General features: G+C 39.5%; 1 protein-coding gene across 1 annotated transcript in view; it reads right to left on the bottom strand.

The window, feature by feature from the left end:
* The window catches only part of LOC140235246 (alpha-N-acetyl-neuraminyl-2,3-beta-galactosyl-1,3-N-acetyl-galactosaminide alpha-2,6-sialyltransferase-like), an 82,614-nt gene that overhangs the window by 43,465 nt on the left and 11,231 nt on the right, over positions 1–27,918 (bottom strand). The window contains exon 2 of the mRNA XM_072315277.1: positions 16,223–16,346. Coding sequence (XP_072171378.1) covers positions 16,223–16,258 — 36 coding nt within the window. The 5' untranslated portion in view covers positions 16,259–16,346. The remainder of the gene's footprint in view (positions 1–16,222; positions 16,347–27,918) is intronic.

Consider the following 27,918-nt stretch of genomic DNA (forward strand, 5'->3'; position numbering starts at 1 on the left):
ATACACAAACTGATGTGAAAAATATCCACTCATTTCTGTTAACAGAGCCATGAACTCTTTATGCCAACTATCGACACTGTTTATATCATTAAAACACTAATTGCGTGCCTTTCCCACAAATTATGCTGATCATGCAGTTGGAAAGTGTTAATGATGAATTGGGCAATATACATTGTAACAAAGTTGGCTGTGTGACGCATTTACACTCATACAGAGCAGGGAAAAACTGGCAAAATGCAGCATGAAAAGTGGCTATCTCTGAAAGTCATAAATCATACTTCATGGTAATAACTAGAAATGCCGCAATGGCGACTGGTATGCCTCCGCCATAATGCATGGTTCTCCTACTACAATGTCTTGACAATGTGTGACGACAGTTTCACATTATTAACAAGATATTAAAATGAAAGGTTTGTCACAAATGTGCCGCATAACATACTTCATGGTGATAATCTCTCTGCATTGCAGAAATCAATTTATTAAATCACACTCACTAAAAGCGTCTAAAATTCTAAGCAAAAAAAAAAATAAAAAAAAAATATATTGCATGCCATTTGGTATCACACACACACACACACACACATATGTACACAAATGAACAAGTCCATTATGATGCAATGTACAGCAATGTTAATGTAGAAATTTTCGTGCATTTCGCGCAACCAGAAACCCAGAGCAAAAATAAAAGCACGCTAATATATGTATTTTTGCTTGCCATATGTTCCAGTAGTTGATGTCTTGATTCAGCGGAATTAAAAACATGCGAAAGGCGTTTGCGAATGCTTTTTGAGAGTGGGTATTGAAATGCGTTTCAAATGTTGGAAAGTTGCTAGATGCAGCCAAAGCGATTGCTTTTAACCAGGAATGTATGTGCATCATAGACACTTGGCTTTAGATAGAGAAATACACACGGGTGACAAGATGCCTACCTTCATGGATAACTTCATGTCAGTACACTCCTTGCAAAGACAGAACACTGCACTAAGGACATCGATTGTGTCCACTCACTTCGAGCAGAACGGGCGAAATGTGCAGATGTGAAACACCGAGAGGGTAATATCTGGTAAGAGAAGAGACTCACATGACGCACAATGTCGAAACAATGAGGTACAGACTGAACATCCTGTTTGTTCGGGGAGGCGCTAGAAAACGAATTTTAAAGAGATGAAGCCATTCAGTCTATGAAGACATACTGTACACGTCAGCAGCCAGTGATGCATACAGTAGGACTTGAATGACAAGAAAGTCTCCAACAAGAGGACGCCCAGGGACAAATTATGGCTTCTTCATTTTTCATGGGTCTTCTTGATTACTTTGCTGTAGGCTTATATCCATGACAACACAATTTTGCTCATCGATTATGAAGTTGGTCCAGTATGGCGAATTAGAGATTTTCTCATGTTGGACAAAAGTGACCTGTGTTTGCACAATCCTCTCATCTCTGCAGATTGATGCCAGCACTGTAATGCACCAACTGGTAGACCAACTGACCACTGAGACCAACTGACCACTGTAAACACAGCCAACATATCATATACATGATCGGAGGTCAAGGTCATCTTGGAGGTGACCCATGCTGGACAGCAACTGTCATTGGATCAGCTATGTAGAGCCAAGAGATACTCACTCAATGGAAAACAAACAACACAATCATTTAGCCTCATCAGAAGGTAAAGGTCCAAGTACCTCTGCCCTGTGATGCAGTCACAATACAAACACAAAAGTCTGCATGTGGAGATCGGAGTAAACATTAAGTCCTTGATCAAGGCATGCTATCTAAGTTGGATACAAATGCAACCCCCTACCCCCATTGAATTGTTGTAATCTACAGATTATGAGGACAAATTGAAGAATTACCGAGGAAACTAAATCTTTGGAAATTTAAGAATTTGAAGAAATATAAAATCAGCAACATTTATATAATATTGACTGGCCCTGAGGGAGGTACCAGAAAATATTGCCCAAACTGAAAGCATATTGCCCGAGTCGAAGACGAGGGCAATATGTTTTCAGTGAGGGCAATATTTATCTGGTACCTCCAGAAAGAAAGGCCAGTCAATATCATAATTATTACCTATCCCCCTAGGTAAATAAAGAAAATATGTAAATACTACTATACACTATATATGATACAGATCAAGCCACATTTGACTACCTGTAGACCATCAACATGTTGAATAATTGCAAAATTGTTCATCAATGTATATCATTCAACTCCAACTTCAAAGATACATGTAGTTGTAACAGGCAAACTTCAAACTTCTGAACGTTCTTGCACTTTATTTTTACTTCTCTGTTAAAAGTTTGAAAGTTGTAAAACTGATGGTCACTGTGCAATTACTGATCACAAATGGACTAGTCATTGCCTAGTGCTGCTGTAAGTAGTCGACCTTGTATGAGTTGATTTATCAGCATTCTTCTGCGGTGCGTGTAACTGACACCCTGGACGTCCTGGAAAGTTTTCTTTTCGTGGTCGATCGGTGGGGAGAGAGATTCCACTCTTTCTCTTCCCACCTCCCCAAACCGGAAGATTGCACTGTTTGCACATACTGTTACTGTTACCATGGAGCTACCAAGCTCCATGCTGTTACGCAGCGACGTGGCGATTTGTGTACGGTGTGTGTAACCGACACGCAGCAACGTCGCGAACCCGGCAGAGGCGAACGAATATTGCTTGCTGACCTTTTAACCCTGCAAAATATCAATTGCTGACCTTTAACCCTGCAAAATATCAACTGCAATTGCCTCGCAAAACTACCTCGTATAGGTAATAATTTGTATTATCATGATATTGACCATGAGAATCTCCACTTTGTTGCAGCGTGCGTGGCATATTTTGTCCATGTACGTGATCAACCTTACCATGCTTCATCCACTCCTGTGTGAGGTTAATGAATGATTAAAACAAGATATCCAGGGTTCTGGCACTCACCCAAGCATTGTGAGTTCACTTTCCAGGTATTCCTGTGGACTATAATATTGCCTTTGAAAAGGAAACCCGGGGGGGGGGGGGGGGGGAAGGTGTTCATGAGTTTATTGTATCTGTATCACCTTGGCAATAATACCCACAAAGTTTGTAGAAATTTTGACCATGTACACTTTCAAAAATAAGATACAAATGTGAAGACTGGCTCCCAATTCATTTCAAAATTCAATGTACACTCACTGATGTACTTAATGAGTACACTGTATGTGTATTTCTGGTTTACTATTTTATTTTCTTCTAAGATTCTCTACTTTGGGGAGTTCTGGGGTCCTCTGGGGACTCCCAGGGGGTGGGGTACCCTTTGGGCCACGCATTGGAAATAATGCACATTATTTTGAATTGCATTCACAAACTCCAAGCCTGGTCACGATGAGTACATCATGCAGATACATGGAGTAGGTAAAACTGTCAAAATTGTGCAGATCATGCTGCTCCCCCTCCAATTTTATAACCACGGTAGAAAGCAAAAAGGGGTATGGAAAGCTGTTTTTCAACCCTCACATGGAAGGAGATATTGCTGACAAACATTTGCACTGTTTAGAGATCTACAAAATTTCCTGAATATTTGGTAGGGTTAGCTAATAAGGCCTAAAACTCCTGGATAGGGACAGAAAATTTGGTTTATCCCAACTGTTTGAATGACTCCCATCACCAGGTAAGCCTGTCGTCACCAGCACTAAATATTTTAATCACCTGAAACATTCTATTTGCTCCACAGACCAGAACTTATTGCTGACGCATCATCCATATTTCTCATAAAAAGCATGAGCACTTAGGGCTAAAATTCAAATGACTGACGTCAACGAAAATGCCTAATTAATTTCCAAATTTCTGAAAGACTGTATCCAACCAATATTGTAATGTGGCTGAAACCAAAACGAGGCACTGTTAGCATATTAGCATATCAAAGCAACACATGACGGCTAAATTGGTGAAACCATGAAGATGCAAATATCACATACATCGTCAATGTTTCCTCAAGAAAACTAAATGAAAAGTCATTATTCTGTTGAATCTAGACAGAAATCCAGTAGAAAACTTGATGGACGGGACTGTGACAGTCATAGAAAAGAAACCTGAAGTACTAGAAATTTGTTTGTGTTTTTTAAAACTAAAAAATCATTCATAAATGAACTTAAGTGGATATTAGTGAAGCTTGCAAAAAAAGTTTCCCTACTCTCCCTCCCCTAAAAAGCAGCTTTGGCTCCAATATTTTTGTTCTATTCTGTATACTGTGATTAAAAAAAAAAAAAAAAAAAAAAAAATACTAATGAATTTTTACTCGAAGAAGCACACAGAATCTAATGCAAACTTCAGCAGTAATACTACAATGAACTATTAAAACCAATATCACTAAGTATCTTCAGAGGTTTGCAACAATTTGTTACAGACAGTAGTAAGTACCATTCTACATTCACTGGCTCACACAATTTTGTTTTTCAGAATAAAAATAAAAATTATGTTTACATAATGTACACATGTGCATTGCACATCACTGCACTCTGTTGTACAGGTGTGCATGTAACCAACACACTGTACAGCAAACATTGAATGACCACAAGTACCTCACTGTTCTCCTCTTGTAAGAAGTGTTATTTGGTTACAGTACCTCTCATGCACGATATCAATTTCAGTTCTGTCTTCCTTGTAGCTTGTCAAGAGGTTGTATGGATCTGTCATTTATCTCTACAAGCATCAATGCCAGAAAAAGGAAAGCTACACTGTACATTGCAACTGACATATTCTATCACAGCTATCAGTTGAAGGATGTGAAACAACTTTGCAGAGCAAAGCACAACATGTACACACACACACACAAAAAAAAAAAAACTACTAAAATTGTAAAATCGCTTTTCAACCCAATACTGAACTGAAGAAAAAGTACTATAAAAGTGGATATTTTCGTGTGACTAATTTTTCGCGCTTGGCCGGATAAGAAGAGTTTCGCATGTTTTTAATTCCACGTGCTTTTATTTTCACGGTAGTTTCCAGTTGCGCGAAATGCACGAAAATTTCAACACCGCAAAAATTTCCACTTTTACAGTACTTATTTCCCCTTACTCTCTACAGCATGGATATCAACTGTGAATACCCTTTTAACATATTAACAAATGCGCAAACATGTTTACCAGATATGCCACCTTATGTACACTTTTTATTTGCAACAGGGCTATTAATGACATCCGTCCCTTGAAAAATATGGAATGTCTGGTTAATATCAAGCCTATTTGTACATTTGTACTTTGTACCTGGATGCAGGACAGCATCACATTTCCAAGCAGTAAAAGAGAAAAATTAGAAGAGTAAACAGGACACATGCTGTGCTTACACTGCAAATTATGCTAGCTTTCAGTAGACTGACTCAAGAAACACTATAGGCCCGTTCACACACAAGGGAAAAAGTGCGATTTAAAAATCGATTTTCTTATCGCGATCAAAATTTCGAAATTTTTTCCAGTGTGGACAGAAAAATCTCACTAATTACCGCGATCCTTATCGCGATCCAACTCGCACTATTAGTGCGATTTTTCAGAATAATCGCGATTATTTTGCCAAGCGTCGTGTGTGTGAGCGCGATCGAGATTCGGAAATCGGTATTTTTAATCCCATCGTTCGTAGCGCGTGCGAAACTCTATTGGGACTGCGGACGGGGTCAGTCTTCGGTCATGCAAGTTTCACGCATGAGCAGTTTGGCCACTGATCGTTCTTTCCTTGCTGCGAAGTGCGATTTTTCCCTGTGTATGAACGGTCGAAAAAAAAATCGAAATTTGGATCGCGATTGAAATTTCGATTTTCGTTGTTTGTGAACGGGCCTAATGTCTGGGACCCGTTTTATCAAAAGATAAAATTGATTTTAGATTTCCTTACTACACAGTCTGCCATAGACTTACAGTTGATACCAACATTATTATCAAACTTAACTCTTCATAAAACAGGGCCCTGCACATTTAAAGGCATTGTTTACCATTTGTAGATGAAACAAAAACCCAGCTTTAGTGCTTCAAAATACAAAATATGAACAACAGTTATAATAGAATTGTTTCTAAAATAAACCGTCTACAGTTATGGTTTATAGAGAATTTAATATTCAAGTCCTTATATTTTAGGCTTTATTATGACATTTTTTATGGGATGTTTTGCGATACAAATGACCTACTCATATATGCATCAAATAAGGTAACTCACACACTGTTTTAATCACTGCTCCAGATGGTAAACGATACCTTTAAAATAAAACCCTGATGGCCAGCAGCAAGGATCCCTTCCCTCTGAAAAATCTTGAATAGTTTACACATCAGAAATTTCCATTACAGGGATGATATCTATTTTGGGAATTGGAAATTACTGCCGGAAGCTTCGGTGAAATATGATCTGAAAATGTGTACCAGCATTTCCAAACCATAGCTCCATGTAATTTCGACCACACTTGAAGTTGGTATCTCTTTCTTGTGTATATTTTATGTTTTACTCCTTTTTTTTGGGGGGGGGGAGGGGGAGGATGGATGGTATGGAATGTAGGTTTGATCATAAATCTTCAAGATTGTACACATCTCTGAGATTGCCCTGATGCATATCATTGGTATTGTCCGCGCTTTGCCATTAACTTGAACATGCAAGAGTACACATGCATACTATCATATTAGACCTCGGGTATCTAGTATAACTGCAGTGAACATCATAGTGAACAGGAATTACGAAGATTGTACAATCATTGCAAATTTGCAGTGGCAAGGAAATTCACACTTGTACAAATTAGTTTTACAATTTAACTAGATATATCGCTACGGCGACTGATATGCCTCCGCCATAATGCATGGTTCTCCTAATAGGTCTATAGTACAATGTCTTGACAATGTGTGATGACAGTTTCACACAATTGGCAAAATATCAAAATGACAGGTTTGCCACAAATGTGCTGAATGTTCACTTTCCTAGAACTGGGTTCAATTGGATGAATGATTAAAATGTCAGAGTGCAGGTATTTGGGGAACTGATGATTTTTACTTGACTTTTGACCCTTTTATAAGTTTATGCATTGAGTAATTTTCAAGGTATTGAGAAAAAGTATAATTTCAGTATCAAATGGGAAAATAGCATTATCTAAACCTGGCCTTTGACCTTTGACCTCACAGTTCCAAAGAGAATCACTGTTAGGTTGAACATGCATAAATATGTAAGTTTCATGATGATACCTTGAGTTACTTTCGAGATATGGAGGAAAAAGTGCAATTCAGCACTTTCACTTGACTTTTGACCTTTTGACCTTTGACCTTTTGGCAAGAAACTTCCCACAGAATATATATTGGGTAATACATGCATACATCAAGTTAAAAAAAACCAAACCTTCAGGCATTGCATAAATATAAGGAAAGTAGTGATATTTTGAGGAGTTGACCTTGACCTTTGACCCCTGACCTTTGACCCATGACCCCAACTTCCCTAGATAATCACTGCCCATCGGTACAAGCATATATACTAAGTTCCATGAAGATACCTTGAACCATTTGCGAGATATGGAGAAAAACATGAAATTTCAAATTTTTTTTCACAAAATAACCTGTGACCTTTGACCTTTGACCCTGTGACCCTAAAATCCACACAAAGTATTATCCCCCAAGGATATACCCTCATACCAAGTTTGATGTAAAACCACCACACGGTTCTTGAGATATCGACAAAAACAAAACGGGACGGACGGACGTACGTACGGACGTACGGACGGACGGACGACCTGAAAACATAATGCCTCCGGCCACTTTGTTGCGGAGGCATAAAAAACTTAACCTTAAAGTGATGTTCCAGTTTAAGTTGAGATGGTGTTAGAGGTCTCTAATATTTTATTATTAATGAGAAACTTTTCATAAAATATGAAAAAGCGTGTACACTTTTGGTAATTATAAGAGGAATTCAAAGTTTATTTGATGAAAATTGGTTTTTAAATGGCTGAGATATCCAAAACAAAGCAATCCTAACAAAGCTAGGACCCACCTTTTATTAGGATCACTTTGTTTTATTTTGTTTTCGGATAGCAGGTGGTTTCTAATTATCTCGCAAAAAGTTTAATTTACTGGTCCTGTCCGTTTTTTTGTTGTTTTTTTTTCAAATGGACCCAACAGTTGATGTTATTAAATTTTTCAACAGGTCATGTCAGATCAGAAAATTGGGCAATTCCTGTAAAGTCACTGACTCGACAGTGATTTTTACCAGTCTGGGACCATCAGACCGGTGCAATTGATAAGCATTGTAATAGCCAAGAGATTATGCTGGTAAGTCTAAAAATTACAAATGAAGCCCTTTAAAAGTTTCTTTGTCACATGTAACTCTATTCCATTAATATTGGTAATGTTGGGGCTACAAAAAACTGTACATATCAGAATAATAAGTCATTACACATACCAGTTTCCAATGAATGTAGAACTTAGACATATTTCATACTGGCTGGAATCAAATTACATACATGTATAACAAGTTCTTGATACAGCATCTATTTCAATTGCAACACAGTTTACAGTTTCACTCTATCCTTCAATTAAGAGTTCAAAGAGCATATTTGATTCAGTAGAACTTAATCCATGCGTTGATGCATACATCCCCTAGCATATGATTGTATGAGACTAAAACCAGTTTATGAGCACATGGGTTATTTTGGTAGCACATGATATGCACAACGGTTGGGTACATTGATAACAACAAAGTTTAATCAAACAGTACAGTTGCATCTACACACTGATCAAGAGTCTTTAAAAATCACATGATGCATACAGATACTGACTGTGACATAAACATTATTTTGAGATCATCACGTGCACGCATTCACCGACAAGAATTTTGACTTTGCATGGTACTATCAAGCAGCTAAGTGCTCAGTAAAGGTAGCCGCACTATCCGTCTATTAAAAGCTGTTTGCCCTCCCTTCCGCCTTGACTGAATGTAAACAAGATCAACAGTCAAGATGTCTCCGTTTTGTACTGTAAACAGTTTGCATTCACTGGACACAAGCTGACAGTCTACAAGGTGACATCACCATTTTTTAATAGCAAATGCCCTCATTTTCATAACAACTGTCGGTTAGTTTGTTTGTTTGGTTTTGTTTTTGTTTTTTTCTTTGTTTGTTTGTTTGTTATCTTTTTTTTGGGGGGGGGGGAATGGCTGCTACAGCTATGCAAATTCCATGATTCCAGGCCTTCAGTAAATTTGCTATTGAACAATGTTTGGTTGACAGGAATAAAATATATTACTGTGAAAGTGGATATTTTCATGCGACTAATTTTTCGCACTTGGCTGGGTAAGAAGAGTTTCGTGTGTTTTTAATTCCGCGGAAGCAAGACATCACGCACAGGAACATATGGCTAGCAAAAATATGATTTTATTTTTGCGTTAGTGTCTGGTTGCGCGAAATGCACAAAAATTTCCATACCGCGAAAATTTCCACATTCACAGTATACTGTATGCAGAGGCACATCAAATTACTATGCGATCTCAGCAACAGGCATTCCCACACTTGTGTACTGACATAAGCAAGAAATTTTTGCAGCATGTAATTTTACCACCCCGAATTTGAGTCAACAGCTTTTTTAGCGCAACAAAATTCTTGCAAATTGCCACTATAACGGCATTCAATAGGTCCTACATGTGTATAGTGTCCCCAGACAAGAACTTTTGCGTGCATTTCAATTTCACAAATCTTGGCTCTCGCAAAATTCATGAAATCAAGATGTGTGCGAACTTTCGGAATGTTTGTACGCATTACCTTGTTTTACAATACCTACACATACATTTCATTGTACATTCTACCAGCTGTTTGCACCTTGTAGTTCTGTACATGCTATCCATAGTCAATACAATTGTGCTTCTTAGCAGGGAGGTGGGAAGGTCCCACCTCTCTGATCTTTGTGATTGCAACAGTTACATGAATACCACATTCATATCATTGGCAAGACATTTACTTAAAAAAAAAAAAGAAATGAGAGGGAAAATAATAATGCAATCAAAAAAATTGTGGCAATACTGATCGTTACACAGATTTCGTCTGCAGATTTTCCTCCATCATGTCTTACTCCATCTTCTTTTATTCTAAATGTGTCAAATTACTGCTGGTGGTGTCCCACACTTATGTACCCAACATGCGATGCTTTTCCTCTTTAATGCAGTACTGAAATGCTGTATTAATGAAAGGGAAATTCCAACGGTGTACATGTACGTACCTGCAGCATCTGTACAAGTTTGGATTCAGGCAGAGGCCTGTCAGAGCATTCCAACAAAAAATCATCATGAAGTGGAGAATTCATATCGATGCAAATTTGACAGCGACTTTGTCACCTGCCTGTCCTGCTTGCCAGATGTTTGGCTACGAGTGGTGGTAACAGATTTCAGCTCAACATATTATTACATACTGTACCAGCATGAAAAACTCTTCTATAAATACATATTTTGTACAGTGTACATAGCAGTTTCACTTTCACGGAGGAAAGATCAACAAAAAAGTCCATTTAAAAAAACTGCAGCTTCCTTCCTCCCGCTTTAAAATGTTGGAGCAAAGTAAGAAAGGTGACTGGATTTATCAAGGGTCTCCTTTCTGGTTGCTCACTGAAGTGCGTTTAAACCTACAGTGCATTTTGAACAATGCTACCTTGAAGGAATATAATCCATTTTTCAGCCACTACTCAGTCACCAGAAAATCACAGTACGGTCCTGCGATGGAGCCATCATTTTCTTTTCTTCTCCCCAAAGCAGTGACACTGCAGGTAAAAAGATGTATTTCACATAGCTCTCGTCATATGAGGCCACATGGCACACTCAGGACTCAAGTAACGTATTTCCACCAGTGCTTGAATAATATATCCACATTAGCAGATGCTGAGCATAGCAATACACATGGCCTCATCAATACAGGAAACTGCTGTTATCAAATCGCCATCATACCATCTATAAACCTGCATCCAACATTGATATCAAAATATGTCAAAATTGGTGAATCTGAATTTGAATCCAGCGTAACCCAGCGCTGGCACAACATGAGAGTACGCCATTGATGAAACGGGGGTCAGACAGTATTCTTGTTTTTGAGCAATTTTACAAGGAGGGCGTCAGTATATTGAGGTCATGCGTAAACTCATGGTGCACCGGAGAGATGCTGCTTTGAAAAAGTCGCCGACTGACAGAGCGATTACCACACTCCCCTCTGCACACGAACTGGGAGAGCAGAATCATACACAGCTTGCAACAGATCATGAAAACGCCTAAAACGGCCTCAAGGCACAGAGTGGTGGTGGCTGCAGACACAGAACAAGTGCAGGTATCACTAATGGCAGCGTCGGAGACTGCCGGGGCGTTTTTCTGTACCACGTGCTCGTGACATCGGCAGAAAGAGAGTGCCCGAGCAGCTCTTTTGCCGCATAATTTATCACCAGTCTCAGGCATGAAGCGTTTGCACACAGAGCTGCAGATGTCCCTCGCTCTGAAGAAAAAAAAAAAAAAAGAGCGATCTGCACACTTTTTCACGCAGCAAATGAAATTGACAACTACCCAGTATTACGTTTCTCCCACTTAACTATTTTTAGCTGTTGCTATTGCTGGTTGTCGTGTAAACAGATCTATGTCTGTATGCCCTGAATTTTCATGACGGTATAATGATGATGAAAGCTCCTCTCATAAATGCAATCCTGGCTGAAGTCACTATTTACTACTCACAGTGTTAATCATCTTGATTTGATATCCCTCGGAGAAGGGGAGTGGCAGGGATAGGCAGACATCGGCAAACAAATTTGTATACAGTGCCTTTTTAGTACCGGTAAGAAATCAGAATGCAGCATACAGTTGTATATCGGTACTGGTTTACTCACTTCCAGGTGATTTGATTTTTCATCAGTCGGTTTCATGCTGCAATCATTTCATAAGTTTGATAAGGATACAATTTGTATCTGTAAAAATAAGAATAATTCAACTTTATCTCCTGGGGGAACCGGTTGTATCCTTTGACTGAACACTGTACTTCGTGCACCTGCATGGTGTACATGTACACAGTACATGTACAATGTAAAATTGGACTTCAGGAACCTGACAAATTGTTAGACAAGAAGCACAAGAATTAGTAAGTTTTACTAGTAGTTGAATTTATGTGCTCATGGTTCATACAGAGAATTTAAATCTATAATTCACTTTCACATGATATCTGCTTTCACATAAAGACTTCAGAAAAGAAAATTATCAAAAATGGAAACAAAAATAAACAATTCCTTTGGAAAGTACAAATTGTATGCTTGCACAGTAATTGTGATGCTATAATGATAGTTTATTATACACAGTAAAACAGTTTTAATAAAACTGTGTATCAACAATACTTTGTAATAACATTGATTATACTGATGAATATTTTCACGTTGGGTATCTTTATCCCTAACTCCCATTTTAGAACTACATTTGTATTTGAAGCACTATAGTTTGTTTGGTTTTTCTTTCCATTCTGCAAATGTTAGAATTAATAGCAAGCGGCTTTAACTACAGTTGTACAATTGAAGTACCGTACATTTGTAAGGACTGGTTTCTACTATAATATATATGTACAATGTACATGTATGTGTACAGATCTGGTACAGTGGTGAATTTCTCTCACACAGGTGGCCATAGGTGAAATCAAATCACATTCTGATGTCCCTAGGTTGGTGTCTGGTACCCTTACTGTATGCACTGGTACCTGCTTGTTACCATGACTACAATAATGGTATGAATGAACTCATGCATACACAATGGTCAAATTCTTACACAGTTATCCCCACTGACTCAAGACAATATGGATGGACCATGCCCTATCTTGAATCCACCTTTTTATGGTTTCCAAGGCAGCTCAGCTGACAGAAGTATGTGCTTTCTTGGAAGGAAGACAACACAGATTATATTCCACATACTAAGAATCTTGCTATAGGATTGGTCAAGAGCTGATCACGTGATAAAGCGTAGTTTTGCCCATCACATCACCTGAGAAGAAAAGTTCGTTACACTCTATGATGATAGTCATTTTGTTTCGCTGATCTCTTAGTCCACACAGTCCTAACGCGTGATATAACTTACAATTTTGAGTATGCGCGAAATGAAAGTGCGTTTCAGATGTGGAATAAAATGGGAATATCTAGGACCCTAGATGTGGAATATACATGTAAAGGAAATAAATCAACTTTTAGTTTCAGGCAATGAGACAAACTATCACTTCCTCGGCGATCTGAATGTGTACGCTAACTTTCCTCAGCTGCGCTTCGGAAAGATAGCTACATCCAGATCGCCTCGGAAGTGATAGTTTGTCCCATCACCTTCACCAACGTTGATTATTTGCTTACTATTCCACATACTATGAAATTTACATTTCTGATGCTTTTGCATCATGTAGGCATTTTAAGTATGGGTAATTGTGCTGTGACTTTGACAATCTACTTTATTTCTTTTTATATCATGTAGGCATAAACTTATCATGCAATTGCAAGGAAGATTACTGGATAAACAGGACAAATTGACAAACAAAACATGCATGTCAATTGCAATTACAGCACAACTGGACTGTACAATGTGCATCATCAGCCATGTACATGTACAATGTATGATGGTGGGTTGTGTTTCCGGACACTTAAGTTCGCGCGTGAAAACTTACCTATTTTACATAGAATTTGCACCCTTCTTTACCTCAAAGACTTGATATAGACTCCTCATATACTAGACAACATACTCTGAAAACGGTGTGAGAATTAACCTGCTAAATCGTTGGATTTTCCCCTTCAAAGTGACTCCATGTACGAATGTATCAAAGAGAGTTGTGCACGCGTTGATTTTGTACGGGAAATATATGGGGAGTGAGCGTGTACGGTGTTTACATTCTCGCCGTACAATCGACGCTATCGAACATTCGATCGAACTGGCCTAATGACATGTGTGTATAAATAACTTGTAACACCTTGTGAGACTTACACTTCTGATATACCGGCAGCAAGAACGACACGCATCGCAGCCAGCGGGAGGTATAAATTATCTTAGCAAGAAAATATGTTTTTTAGATGAGAAAATGAAAGAATTATCATATTTTATGAAATTACGAGACAGTTACTCACTTTTTGCATCGCATCTTGTAGATCTATCCATGAGAATTCCATTCCCAGGGTTGGTTTCACTCCTGGGTGCATCATTATCATTACAGACGCACTTACACGCACTTAAAGTACGCGTCCGGTCCCACAACCTGTCCTGTCCCAACACCTGTCCGGTCCCACAATGCTTGGTCATACAGCTAGGCCTATATGCTTTTACGGCTTCAAAATTATATACCCTCCTCTACCTAAACACAATAAAAATCAAATGCTTCCAGATTGCTAAATGAGAATTTATAGCCTTAGATATTAGGAAATCAATCTTTAGCACTATTAGGTGTATCAATATGTCTCTGAGAGCATTTAAGCAACACCGAGCATTTGTAGGCAACACCACACACTCACACGAGGGAAATAAATGCTTTGAAAGTGGCAAGTGCTTGCACCTATTAGTAGCTCCATGATTGTAGTGTGGGGGTAAAGTTCAGTTACATTTTTTTTTTTTTTTTTTTTTTCAAATGATGCCATCATTGAGAAGAATGGATTCACAATGGTCTAGTGTGATTACCTGGCTTTGTACTCGGTGTCTGCACTGCAGTCAGGCTCTGCTAGTCGCCTTGGATTCGATAAACAAACAAAGCTGCCAAGCATGCTTAGCATTCTATGCCATGTGTGTCTCAGGGTGGGGGACAGGAGGGGGGGGGGGGGAATCTTGGCATGTTGTGCGGTACTACCGGACATTTCCTTTATCTATTTCATCTGCAGGGCAGGTCACAAAACTTTTCGACGCAACACTAATTTCTTGGCCAAATTTGCTTGCACTGACCAGCACAGACGAATAATTGCAAATAACAAGGTGCAAACACACACTGTAACATGTACGTACATGTGTACCTCTTCCTCCGAGTGCCAGGCAAGTTTAGCCCAGATGTGTCCTTCACTCCTGGTTGCCTGGCTCACAGACTGTATGTTTGTATTCAGCAGTAAGAATAAGAAGCTGCCAAACTGTTGTTTAATCCCACCAAGGAGGTATACCTCCTTGATCCCACCACTGTGGCTGCTGTGGATTCATAGTTTATTCAAAGTCCATGTACTATCGTTGGTCTGCCTTTACAGAACTGTGCTTTGTCACCCGGACCAAAGCTTTGCATGCAGTTATTGTTGAATATTGGTTGTCTTTCAAATCTTGACACAGCTTATCATCTCATGTCTGATTAACACAGCTAACATGGAAACAGCACAAACATAATCTACTGTAAATTTGTCATTATAGAAAAAAAAAGTACTAATAATAATAACTAATAATGTGGTTTGCGGATAGAAGTTTCACCGCAAGGGAGGGGGTGACATTATCTTGTTGGAAAGTGATCCCAGGCTGCTGTGAATAAACCAAGAATTACAGATTGGTTTACAGTGAAGACACAAAAGGCACACCGCTCCCAACACCAATTACACTCTTGTACATCAGCTGCAATATTCTGCATCAGTAGTACATTGTACCAAGAATGAAAATGAAAGATGAGCGGGGACATTGTACCTACATAATTACATTAGAGCACAAATTGTATAGGCATGGCCAAATCACAGCTCTGGCACTACAATGACACATTGTATGCTAACCATTAATGTGTAAACGAGGTGGGTAAAGTGTTGTGATTCGATATTCATTGGAGACCGAGAAGTGTGCATACTATGTACGTGTAAGAGAGGAAGAGAGAATTACAATGTATACAGTACAACCTTAATTAAGGAGGTGCAGTTCTTCCCAAGACATTCACTGTTTACTGATACGAGTATTGATTGAAATATTGATCAAAATTGTACTGCTGGTGTTGGCACCTTTGCATATTGAAGACAATCAGATAAAAAATGGATCAAGTGGTTTGTTATGGGCTCAAATGGCACATTATACATTGTATGTCAAGCAGCACTTAAATTTGGAGCATCAGTCAACGCTCCGGTAAACATTCTCATTAACATTCTTAAAACACATAAATGCAATGAAATTGAAAATATCTAAACACAATATAAAAAAGAATTTAAATGTATGCAAAAATAGCAGGCCAATTGCAACTAGGTACAAATATAGATGTTTGTGTGCACACATATTACCACATAACATAATACGTCATTAACAAATAACTGAATACCAAGGTAGTCTTCTTACCAGACACTTGTGTAATTTGTATCTCAGATGATCCATAGCTTGGTGAAACTCCCTAGACACTATCGGCCTCCATGAGGGCTGTCCTCTAAAACTACCGACCCGCTGCCGTCATGTGACTAGATTCCTGTATTTCCGAAAGAGCAAACAGGAAAAGTATTAAAGAGCAAGGCACAAGCCAACACCATAGACTTGTGTGTGGTATGGGCATGAATAAGGAAATGAGCAAAAGAATCTCAAATGAAAATGTGCACATTTATTTCATATTCCATACACATAGAACTGCATCTACAATTAGTCACAAAATGGAATTTTCTGACAGGATAATTCTTCCATATGTTATCGTCTACAAGGTTTGATGACTCACTCTGAATCAAAAAAAAAAAAAAAAAAAAAAAAAAAAAAATCAGCAATATACTCTGTGGATGACAACAAACATACAATTGTATAGGCCTCAACTGCATGAAGAACTCACATTCATAGAAAGATAAACGGATAGATAGAAACAATGATAGATAAACAGATAGAGAGATAGATAGATAGAGAGATAAGATAGATAGACAGACAAAGATCTAGACCGATAGATTTGCATAAAGCATGGGCAAGTTTAGCTTGTCCATACTTTATGCAAAGTATTTGAGAGACAGAAACCTACAGAAGCAGATAACGGCAACATTTAATGACAGCAGTATTAAAGAAAGCATACTTATCGTATTAAATTAGAAAGCTCTTCATTTCATGCGCAGGAATTCTCATAGCTCATGAGGAAGATTTATGACAAAGGAGCGCATGAATTTAGCAGAGGCAATAGAACCACATGAAATGGCTTCTGAAAAAGATTTAGGGTAATAATAGAAACATGTATTAAACACACAGATTGTATGAGATTCAGTTGGGGTGGGGTTGGAGGGGGGGTAAGGGGTGGGTTGAGAATTGGGAAAGCAGTATGTCAGAGGCTAAAATTATGGTAATTTATGTGCCACATCATAGGCATTGGGGGACACGGAATACACCCTGGCCCCAGGCTCTGCCACATGCATACTTCATGCTGGCTGACTGTGCAAGGACCCTGTATGCATGGAGGACATACGTAATTCCTCTCGCTTCATCCAAACATGATAGCAGACACTCAGCATGAGTCACAAATGACACCGAATACAGTTTAATTCTCATACTCAACTACAGCACCCCACCCCTTTTGTACTCTGTCCATGATACAGTCCATCTCTCTCCATCTGTCTGTCTGTCTGTCTCTTTCTCTTCTTTACTTTCCTCTTGTCTTTTTTTTTTTCTGGTTGGCTCTCCTTTCTTGCTTTCATCTTTGCCCTGAATTTATTTTTCCCACATTCACTGCAATACAGTAAAGATAATATGCCTGTATACTACATGTACTTCAAAATACAGTTTCTTTTTTTTTCCCCCAGGAATACTGAGATAGTTCAATTTCAATTTTACAACAACATCCCTCTCACTTTGATGCTAAGCCTGCAGGCCAACCATTCAAACAAGTTTCACCCTAACAAGCTATGGGCCCTGTGTGTTCTGTAATACTGTAAACATATGCAGAATTTTTCATGGTACATAAATTTTCCCATATTTTGTGCTACAGTTGTCTATTTGCTGGCGCGAATTTTGAAACCCGTGAAAATATCCTTACAATTTTCTGTGTACATTTTGAATGGGTTGACAATTATGAAAAGCGAATTCAAGAACCCACAAATATTTTTTCAAGCCGTTCAGCATGAAAAAATTATTCGCAGTAAAATATTGATGTGTACAATATAAATAGAGTCAATTATATGAAGCAGCATGTAGGCCTATGTATACTTAGTGCCAAAATGCTGTTTACTCATGTGTTCTGAAAGTTAGCATTTTAGGTGTATGCACCCGTATGTGTAGGCCTACAGCTACGAGGACCTAGTTTGCAGGCACAAACCCTTGTTGGTAGTAAAGGAGTCTGCGCCAAGACTACTATTTGCACCACTTTGGCGCTGTCCCATAGGCCCTGTGTTGAGGCTGCAGTGTAGTGGTGCGTGTATTAGTCTTGGCGCATGCAGACTCCTATACGACCAACAAGGGTTTGTGCCTGCAAACTAACGAGGACCTACATGTAGGGCCTACACCTGAACCTACATGTACCATGTGCATTGCTGTGTGACGAAGAAATGCATTGTTGTACCACTTGAATTTCTGTATCTTTTAATACAAAATTCCATCAGGCATACATCCTGTACAACATGTACATGTACAGTGTACAAGTGTAGGACAGCATCTAAATACAGCTAAAGGCCCCGTCACACTACAGCGTATAAATCAACGAATGCCTAGCGGATGGGCAAAATTTGGCAAAGTCCAGATACGCTCAAATCCGCTCGAATTCGCAAGCAAAATGTGGTTTTCGAACGTTCGCCTAACGAATGATGAGCATATGCTAACCGTGTAACGAGCGGATAAAGTAACGAATGAAAGCGAATGCGTACAGTCCATCCAACGGATGCTGAGCGGATAAAGCGAATGAGCAGCGAATGCCCAACATATGCAGAGCGATACTGCGGCAATCACGTGACGGATCTCGGATGACGCACACTCTACCATATCATTGAGCAGTGACAGTGTCAAGTAATGTCTCTCTAAAAAAAGAAGGGTGAAAATGTTCACTCATGAAGGAGTGAATAACAGAAAAGAGTGACTTTCGAGTGAAATTGGAGTGACTTTGGAGTGAAAATGTTCATTTTCACTAATTTTGGAGTAACCTCAGGGATCACTCGAAGATTTTGGAGTGATCCCTGAGGTCACTCCAAAAGTAGTGAAAAATGAACATTGTCACTCCAAAGTCACTCCAATTTCACTCGAAACTCACTCTTTTCTGTTATTCACTCCTTCAAGATTGAACATTTTCACTCTTCTTTGTTAGATAGTTGTGACTGTAAAAATGGCCCCCAAAAGAAGGAAGCAGAAGTAACCACCAAGTACTCCTGATGTCGCTCATTCAAGATTCCCTAGTACAGTGTACTTCCTTCTGATGATCACGTGACGATGATGTTGGTAGTCCAACATCCTCCATTGCGTCTGGTGCCTCCAACTGAAGTCGAACTTTCCCAATTCCCAATTTCCATTCAGAGATTCCCATTTACTACAGGTTGACTTTTATAGCAGTGGTTTAGAAGAATGTTCTCTTATTACTCAATGCCAGAATACGTATAATAAAATGTCATGTGGGGGGGGGGGGGGGGCTGTGGCATAGTGGATCCCACTCCCGAACCGAGGACACGGGTTCGAATCCCGCCCAGTGCTTACATCCTTGGACAAGATTTGTTTTTTTACCCACGATGTCCTTCTCGACCCAGGTGTATAAATGGGTACCTGGCAACGCTGGGGTAATGATAATGTCAGGGCCCTCTGGTAGAGCAGTGACAACACTGAAGAGACTACCCTGGGCAAATAAGACCTTTTTTTCTTATTATTATAATTATCACTTTTGTTATTATTATTGTGTGCTATATATGAATATCTCTTTTCTATCTACGTTTGATTAACGTGTGTTGCTGTGCAGATTTGCTGGGCGAATTTGGACGAACGGCGGACGAATGAGAAACGAATGCAGAGCGACCAAAACTTTCAATCAGCGGATGCTAAGCGAACACAGAGCGGATTGTCATTCCGTTCGTCATCCGCTCAAGATTTTGGACATGTCCAAAATCAAAATTTGGCTCCGGCGGATCTCTGCGAATCTCTGCGAACAGCTAGCGGATACAACGAATGTCAAGCGGGTCAAGAACGACGAGCAACGGATGTGAGCGTATCTGCAAATTTTCGGATCCGCTAGGCATTCGTTGGCTCGATCCGCTCTAATGTGACGGGGGCTTTACGTTCTAGTCTCGACCTCTTCATTACAATTCAGACCCAGACAAACAAAATCTTGCCATGAATGCCAGTTTTCCTGTATTCTATGAAGAAAGAGGGATTAACACCCCCATATGAATGAAACACATCATCCACTATAAACAATATATTATTATGCATGATAGGCTCACTGAAAAACGACTGAAACCCCCCCCCCCCCCAGAGAGGTTTTTGCTGGGAAGTACTTTGTATTTCAATGCCTGAATGATCAGTCACTTCCATTCTTAGACACAGAATAGGGGACAATGCAATATCCCTACTTTTTCTGCTTTGATGAACAAAATTAAAAAAAAGGGTCTTGCCTCCTACTTCACAAATTCACACAAAATTCTAAAGGAGATACGCCTACAGCTTGGTCACAAGGAATTTCTACTGGTGAAAGCATTACTAACCCACTTTGAAATGCTTACAAATCACATCTTCCACAAACTCCTGCTTAATAGCATACGCTGTACTGCAGCACCGTGACATTCTAAGAATATTGGGTTGCGGATGGTAACCTTAGCAATGCTCTTATTCCACAAAGCATGCGTTTTTGCCCAAGGAATGAGTAGAAATCCACTTTGCTTTTAAGCCTACCAGGTACATGTTACACTACAGACCTGTGTAGTTCGATAGCCCACGAATGTATTATTGACAGTCAGTACTCAATCAAAATTATAATACATGTATACATGTAGAATGTGGAAGTATACTCAAAACAATACCATGAGATCTTTTTGAAGTTCAAACGGCATTTAACTAACAGAGAGGTGCAGGGATGCAGGGATGCCAGTTAAGTTTGCGCAGGGAGGTGAGGTCTCTCTTCCAAAAAGCTGGTTTGTACATGAAAAGGCCTGAAATTTGATACTGCCAGGGCCAGTATTCTGGCTTTTGCCTGGAAATTCGTATCCCTGAAGGTAATGGCATCAGCTCACAATTTTCCCCTTAATTTGCGTGAGGAAAACAAACAAGCAAACAAACGAACATTCCTTTCAGATCCATGACTCAGGAACTACGTGTATGTATATGACCCTTTCCTCACTAAAAGTCATCATTTGATTTTCTAGGTAACCATAACACAGCATCACAACAGGCGTGTGTGGGTGGATGGGAACTTGGGAGGCCTCTGAAGGTACGGATATCAACTAGCTCTTGGCAAAAAAAAAAAAAAAAAAAAAAAAAAATATAGAAAGATTTTGATATGCCATGATACTTTCTTGCATCTGATTTTCACAAGACCTCCACTAATCTGTGTGTTTGATTTCATTCTGCTTCTTTACAGCAAGCTTGGAAATGGTGCAGGATTGCAATATAAGCATATGAAAGTACAGTGTATGCACACAAGCATATTATTGTGCTGCTGCGAGAAATATCTACCCATGTACACTGCAGGGTCAACCGACAGTAGGTCAACTGTGAGGCTGCCGACTTTATATCATAGAGACAGGTGATTCCAAGAAGGCGTGTCCTTACTACAATTCTCTCCTTGACCCCAACCCCCCCCCCCCTCTCTCCCATGGGTTTTACACCTTGAACTTTCCACTTTATCGATAAGGCTTAAATAATTCCATGATTTTTTTTTTCTTCATTCAAACCAACCATGCTCTACAAAGCACAAAGGTTTACTTTTCAATGCTTTGCTGGGCACATACCCATTGACTGTACCAAATGAAATGTTCTTCAATTACACTGGATGGTTCCGTCACTACTGCAGGGTTCAAACTGCTCCAAACTTGGTAAAGAAATGTTCTTAGAAGGTCTAGCATTGTTCCTCTTTTCTTTCTTCCCTTTCCTGTCCCACAGTGATATCCTGTTTCATGTGCTTGAAGTCAAGAGTTAGTCTAAACCTGTGAAATATCTCAAATAAGGAAATTGCACTACTTTGTAATTTTCACTCATCAAATCTCCTATCAACACAGTTACCTACAGCTGGCAACTTTCCAGCAAAAGCGACATTTATTAAAATGCTTTATGCTAAATGCAATTAACAATCATATGCTTTAACCGAAAAATAATTTCATGACATTTTGCACAACTAAATTGCTGCAGTTCTCCAGACCTATCCAGTTGGCAGAACAGAGTAACATTGTGGTTCTATGCGACAAGGAACAAATAATGTCTGTCTGTGTGTACACTCAATTGTATTCTTCTTTGGCACTTAACCTCAGTGCGGCTTCACTTCCTCCCCTTGTGTGAGAAACGGCATTTACCGTGTTTGCCAAATCACTTCCCTTGGCTATGAACATTGGCATACTTTGGTAGTCTTACAGATGGGGAAATTCAATCTACAAAAGACTTGTATCACAAAGCAATCTGATCATTACAATAAAACTGATACAACGGAACACTGCACAAACTCTACATGACAATGGAAAAGAAAAATCCAGTTAAACATAAACAGCATTGTACAAAGCGATTTACATAAAAATGAATGGCATATTATCACAGAATCAGACTGCACATTTTTGTGAGAAATATCCAGTTTTCACATTTTTTTATTCAAACTTAGCTTTTTTTAATGACAGGGCCAAAGCATGTACAATATCTGTAGGTCTATGTTTTTTTGTTTTTGTGTGTGTGAGTTTAGTAGAGACAGTAGGCCTACACAACTGTACAGTACCAACGGTATGCAAAATTGTTGGCACAATTACTGATACACCTACATGTATGATAAAATGTAATTCACTGAGGAGGGGGAGGGGATAAGATAAAAAATCTAGCTTTTCCATGTAATTCCCACCAATTCCAACTGAAATCCACAACAATGGACTGACACACCACGGGGCATGTGGGAGTATGGAACAAAAGAGGAAAGCTGCCATCGATCTAGAAAAGTCACCACACAGCTGAAAGACAAGGACAATACAAGGTTATTTGACTGCACTGTACTGCACGGGAGATAATCACTGAATGAACAGCCTACTGTATGATGTCACTGTTGTGCATCCATGGACAGTTCCCCTTTCTAAGGTGTCTACATCTGTATATCCCGGTTGAACAAACTATTCTGTATGTAGGTCCATGGTATGACTGGCACTGCCAAAGGTAGTGGCTGTCCGCCTTAAAACAACGACTACATACGATTACAAACACACCTGTTGCACAGCATGTACAGTAGTGAACTGTCTAGTGGTTTATGGGTTGAAGTTATACTGTGAGTTAGGGTCACATGTCATTCAGCGTAATCTTTGAAGTTTTAAACTTCAATGATTTTAGCTTGCAGTTTTAAACTATGACGTGCCTCCATACAACACCTAATCTGTGAGATTAAATTTTCAAGGAGAGCCCAACTTGATGATTAAACCACAGGAGCGCAAGAAATACATACACACAGTGCTAGGCATAAACGCAGAGACTCCAACCCCAAGCACCTTCTGATCTGGAGATTCTCCCGCCAGAAACCCCTAGCAAACGGGAGACTCCAAGTTTATGTGTGCGAAGCGCGAAGTTCCTAGGGTTATAGATGCTCTCTGGTGCTATCTAAGGCTTATTTTTGCAACATACGATAGCAATAAGTAAGAAATCCTTTCCAACGGGAGACATTGAGCCAGGGCGGGAGAAATTAAATCTCAAACGGGAGAACGGGAGATTTTGCAAAAATGGGTTTTCGGCGGGAGATCTCCCGTTGAAAACGGGAGAGTTGGAGTCTCTGTAAACCTGTTAATGTTAACAATGCAGTAGTGTACAGCACATGCTGGATGCTGACCTGGAAGCTGGAAGGGGGTAAGGGGCTCACAGAGAGGTCAAGCGACCTTTTGAGTTTGTTGGTTTTAAATACAATACTGATGTCACTAGAACTATGATGCATCACATCCTACAGTACCACAACACCAGCATGGAATGATACTGCACTGGGCACAAATTGCAACTATAGATTTGGACTCAGAGAATTTACCAGAGGTAAATCATTTGAACAGAGAAGGCCTACTCGCATAATAATTCAGAAGTTGTTGAACAATGTGTCACTTTCCCCGCGTTCACATTGGTCCCCGCGACGCGGGGACAGCCACAAGAGATCTTATCTATTTTACGACTGACCGTTCACACTGGTATCTCATCTGTCCCCGAGCTGCGGGGGCATTTTGGGGCTTGGAGCGAGCTCTGCCACTTGAAACCAGGCATAGCGCATGCGCACATTTGATGACCACAGCTGGACGCTATCAATTTCGCCTCAAGGTCACTCTCCCCTCCAAATCTTGTCCCCGTACCCGACTTGCTTCGCGGGGACGAGGGGACAAGTCCCAGCGAGCGTTCACATTATGGTTTTCAAGGAGAAAGTCCCACAGCTCGGGACTTTCCCCGCGATGTGGGGACCAATGTGAACGCGGGGTAAGTGTCTTTACGTGTGTGAATCTATGACAGCACTTAAAGGGGAAGGCTAGTAACTGATCAGTGGGAATCAGTGGAAATGCTGGGAGATGATTGTTCCAATCCTTATGGGATTCATTCAAGAGTTCATACATATCTATTGTTGTGTGAAAATGATTTGCTTCAGAACAGTCTCATATTCAAGTAATGTGCAAATTAATGCTCCGTCACTGACCAGGGACGCTAACCTGGAAGCATTAAACTGCACATTACTTGAATATGAGACCATTCTGAAGTAAATCATTTTCACACAACAATAGATATACAATGAACTCTTGAATGAATCCCATAAGGATTGGAACAATCATCTCCCAGCATTTCCACTGATTCCCACTGGTCAGTTACTAGCCTTCCCCTTTAAAACTGAGTGCTTAACCGGACTACACCGGACTGTATTAAATATATGTGCGCTTGAATACCTCGGTTTTGACACACTGCGTTGATGCTCATGCAAACTGCTACGTATGTATTCTTTCAGTGTGTGCGTTGCAATGTAAAAAGGTACATGTACCGGTACAGGTTTTTTTGCATGGGTGTGAGCACTGCTTTTAAAAATGACACAGTCTCGCTATGCGCTCCCTTGCTTCCTGGTCCGCTGCTTATCTCACGAGGCCGACAGCCCAGGCAGGAGAGAGATCAGCCAACCGGGAAATGACCCATCTCTGCCCACTAACAATGATATGCATCACGATGTGATGTAACTGGTGTCCGACACCATTGTACACCTTAAGGTTATCCACAAAGTTCTTCACAGCATCATACACAGGTGTTTAGGTCTCTTTTAAAAGACATTCAATTGTTGCTATAAAGCATTATATGACTACTGTTGCATGAGAAGTGGCAAACTATGAACACAATAAAAAGATTTGAGAAATACGAAGATAAATGAAAGGTCTTTCTCATCTCCAGTATGTTTAAAAAATGATTCCTTTTTTTTTTTCATATTTACATATATTGTCATGTACCATTAAAACAAAATTGATCAAGAACTAATTGCAAAATATGCCTGGAATTGATCTCATAACTTCTTCCTCAAGGGTATACGTGCATGTACTGTAAAAGTGGAAATTTTCACTGTGTTGCAATTTTTGCGCATTTCATGCAACCAGAAACTAGCGCAAAAATAAAAGCACACTCATATTTTTGGTTGCCATTATGTTCCAGTAGTTGGTGTCCTGATTCCGAGGAGTTAAAAACACGCGAAAAATCTTCTAACCCCGCCGAGCTCAAAAAAAAAAATTAGTCAGGTGAAAATGTCCACTCTCACACTAGTTTACCAGCATCAAAGAAAGTGTATGAGTTTGAATGACACATCCCTGTATCACTTGCAGGGCCAACACGCACATAAAGTATATTGTTTGTTTGTTTTTTTCAAGGTTGGCATACTGTAAAAGTGGTTTCTTTTGCGTACAGAAACTTTGGCGGTTTCCATCGGTGCCGACTTTTTCGCGTGTGTTTAAATTTGCGGTCGGTAATGATAGCGTTGTAACAAGAGACGAGTTCAAAACATTTTCGCGTGATGTTAAATTCGCGGTTCAACCTCAAAGCGCGAAAATAAAATCACCGCGAAAGAAACCACTTTTACAGTATTGTGAAAGATTTATACCGCAAAAAGGCTGTCCACTAGAATTCAAAAAAAATTTTAGGCCGCGATTTTTCTGGTTTGACCATATTGATCGGCAACCCACAATATAAAATTGGAACATGTGATCTTCACTGTGAGAACAGAGGACAATGATCTGAGGATATGACACACTATCACATTGTAGGTCATGGTCTCCTATAAACTAACTACCGGTAATGCCCTTTTCTAGTCTAATCCAGTCACTATTGTACAGTAACTGTACATGGTGACAGGGCAAAAACCAGCCAAATTTGACCTGGTTTGATTGTACAGCAGACAAGAAGTGTGCTCTTTCAAGCGTCTGCCTAAATGCACATTCCCCTCCCCCTTCTCTCTACAATATTAAATTTAAACACAAAAACAAAACTCAGCCAAGAAATTGCCATAATGCATACAGAGTAGTCCATTCTCTGAATCTTACAGTGTACCTTGTGCATAATGTATAATCTGTAGATGTAGGACACAGGCAATTTGCCAAGTATCTTTCTGGATGCATTGCAAATTATACTTGTGAGTACATTGTACTTCATATCGATTACAATACAGTGAGATTTGTACACAATGTGCATGCATGCTCTACGTACAACCATATGCAAACTGTAATGCAAATTACTGATCTTTTCTCTCTGGTGAGAGTGCACTCAAACATTGATCAGTAAAAAGAGGTCAACTTTGGAGACTGACACTCCCTTCTGAAATGCTGATTTCCTAAATGGACTTACGTCGAGCACATTAAAGCTGGTAATCACTTTAGACTGCTTTTACTGGAACAAAGTGCATCTTTGAACCCCTTGCACCCCTCCCCCGCAATTCACCACTGCATCTTCTAGAACTTTAGAAGATGTACAGACAACAGTCTGCAGTAGAGCAGTTGTCACTTTGCATGGTGTCAGAGAAATCAAGAGTGCATGTACATCACCAACAGAATATGTACACTACATTTTATCACCATCAGGTACAGTGTACATATACAAATATACTGTACATTTGTACGTATGTACACTGTACAATGTATGCTCTGAATGTGTAGGGCCTACTGTACATGGTATCTCTTACTCCATATTGACACACATATTGATGGATCAGTCTTGATATACAAGTAATGTACTGCATATTCATGTGGGTAAGGTTTTGAAGTGGCAATTAGTGTTTTTAGTCCATACAAATATTTTTGCCCCTTGGCATTTTGATACCTAGTGTCATGAGAGCAGTTCCATGTCTACTTAGTATGCATCCATGGTGTACACTGATAATAAAGGTACAAAATTAAATCAATTCATCTGGACTTACTGTTTAATTCCGAGAATGGTTTCTCGTTCTCAGAAATAAAACAGTAAAGTTCAGATGAATTGATTTAACCCCTAGCCTCCAAGGTACATTGACATGTATGATAGTCCCCATAGAGTTGATACAGATCAATGGCACATCAACATCCTGTAAGTTACGAGTTAATTTTGTACCTTTATTGAATGTTACCTGGATGAATCTGAACTTATACCAATTGATATGATGTACACTGTATGACAGCATGGAGAATACAGCATTCATTGTACCAAAGACTACCGGTAGCTAACCACATAACTGCATGGGCCCTACAGGTTACAACACAGTCTGTAATAAAATGTACAGTACATTGAATTGGAACATGACGCTCCAGAGACACACGATTTCATTTGCTATCCATAAGGTGTGTGCCATCACACGAACCACTCCCTCTGCCATAACTGTACATCAAGTCCTGTATGTTATCTATGTGCACTCAGCTGTAATGAATGCATTGTACACGTATGTACACATGTACAGGTTTGTACATTGTTCATTA

The sequence above is a fragment of the Diadema setosum genome, chromosome 11 (assembly GCF_964275005.1).
Source record: "Diadema setosum chromosome 11, eeDiaSeto1, whole genome shotgun sequence".
Lineage (NCBI taxonomy): Eukaryota > Metazoa > Echinodermata > Echinoidea > Diadematoida > Diadematidae > Diadema > Diadema setosum.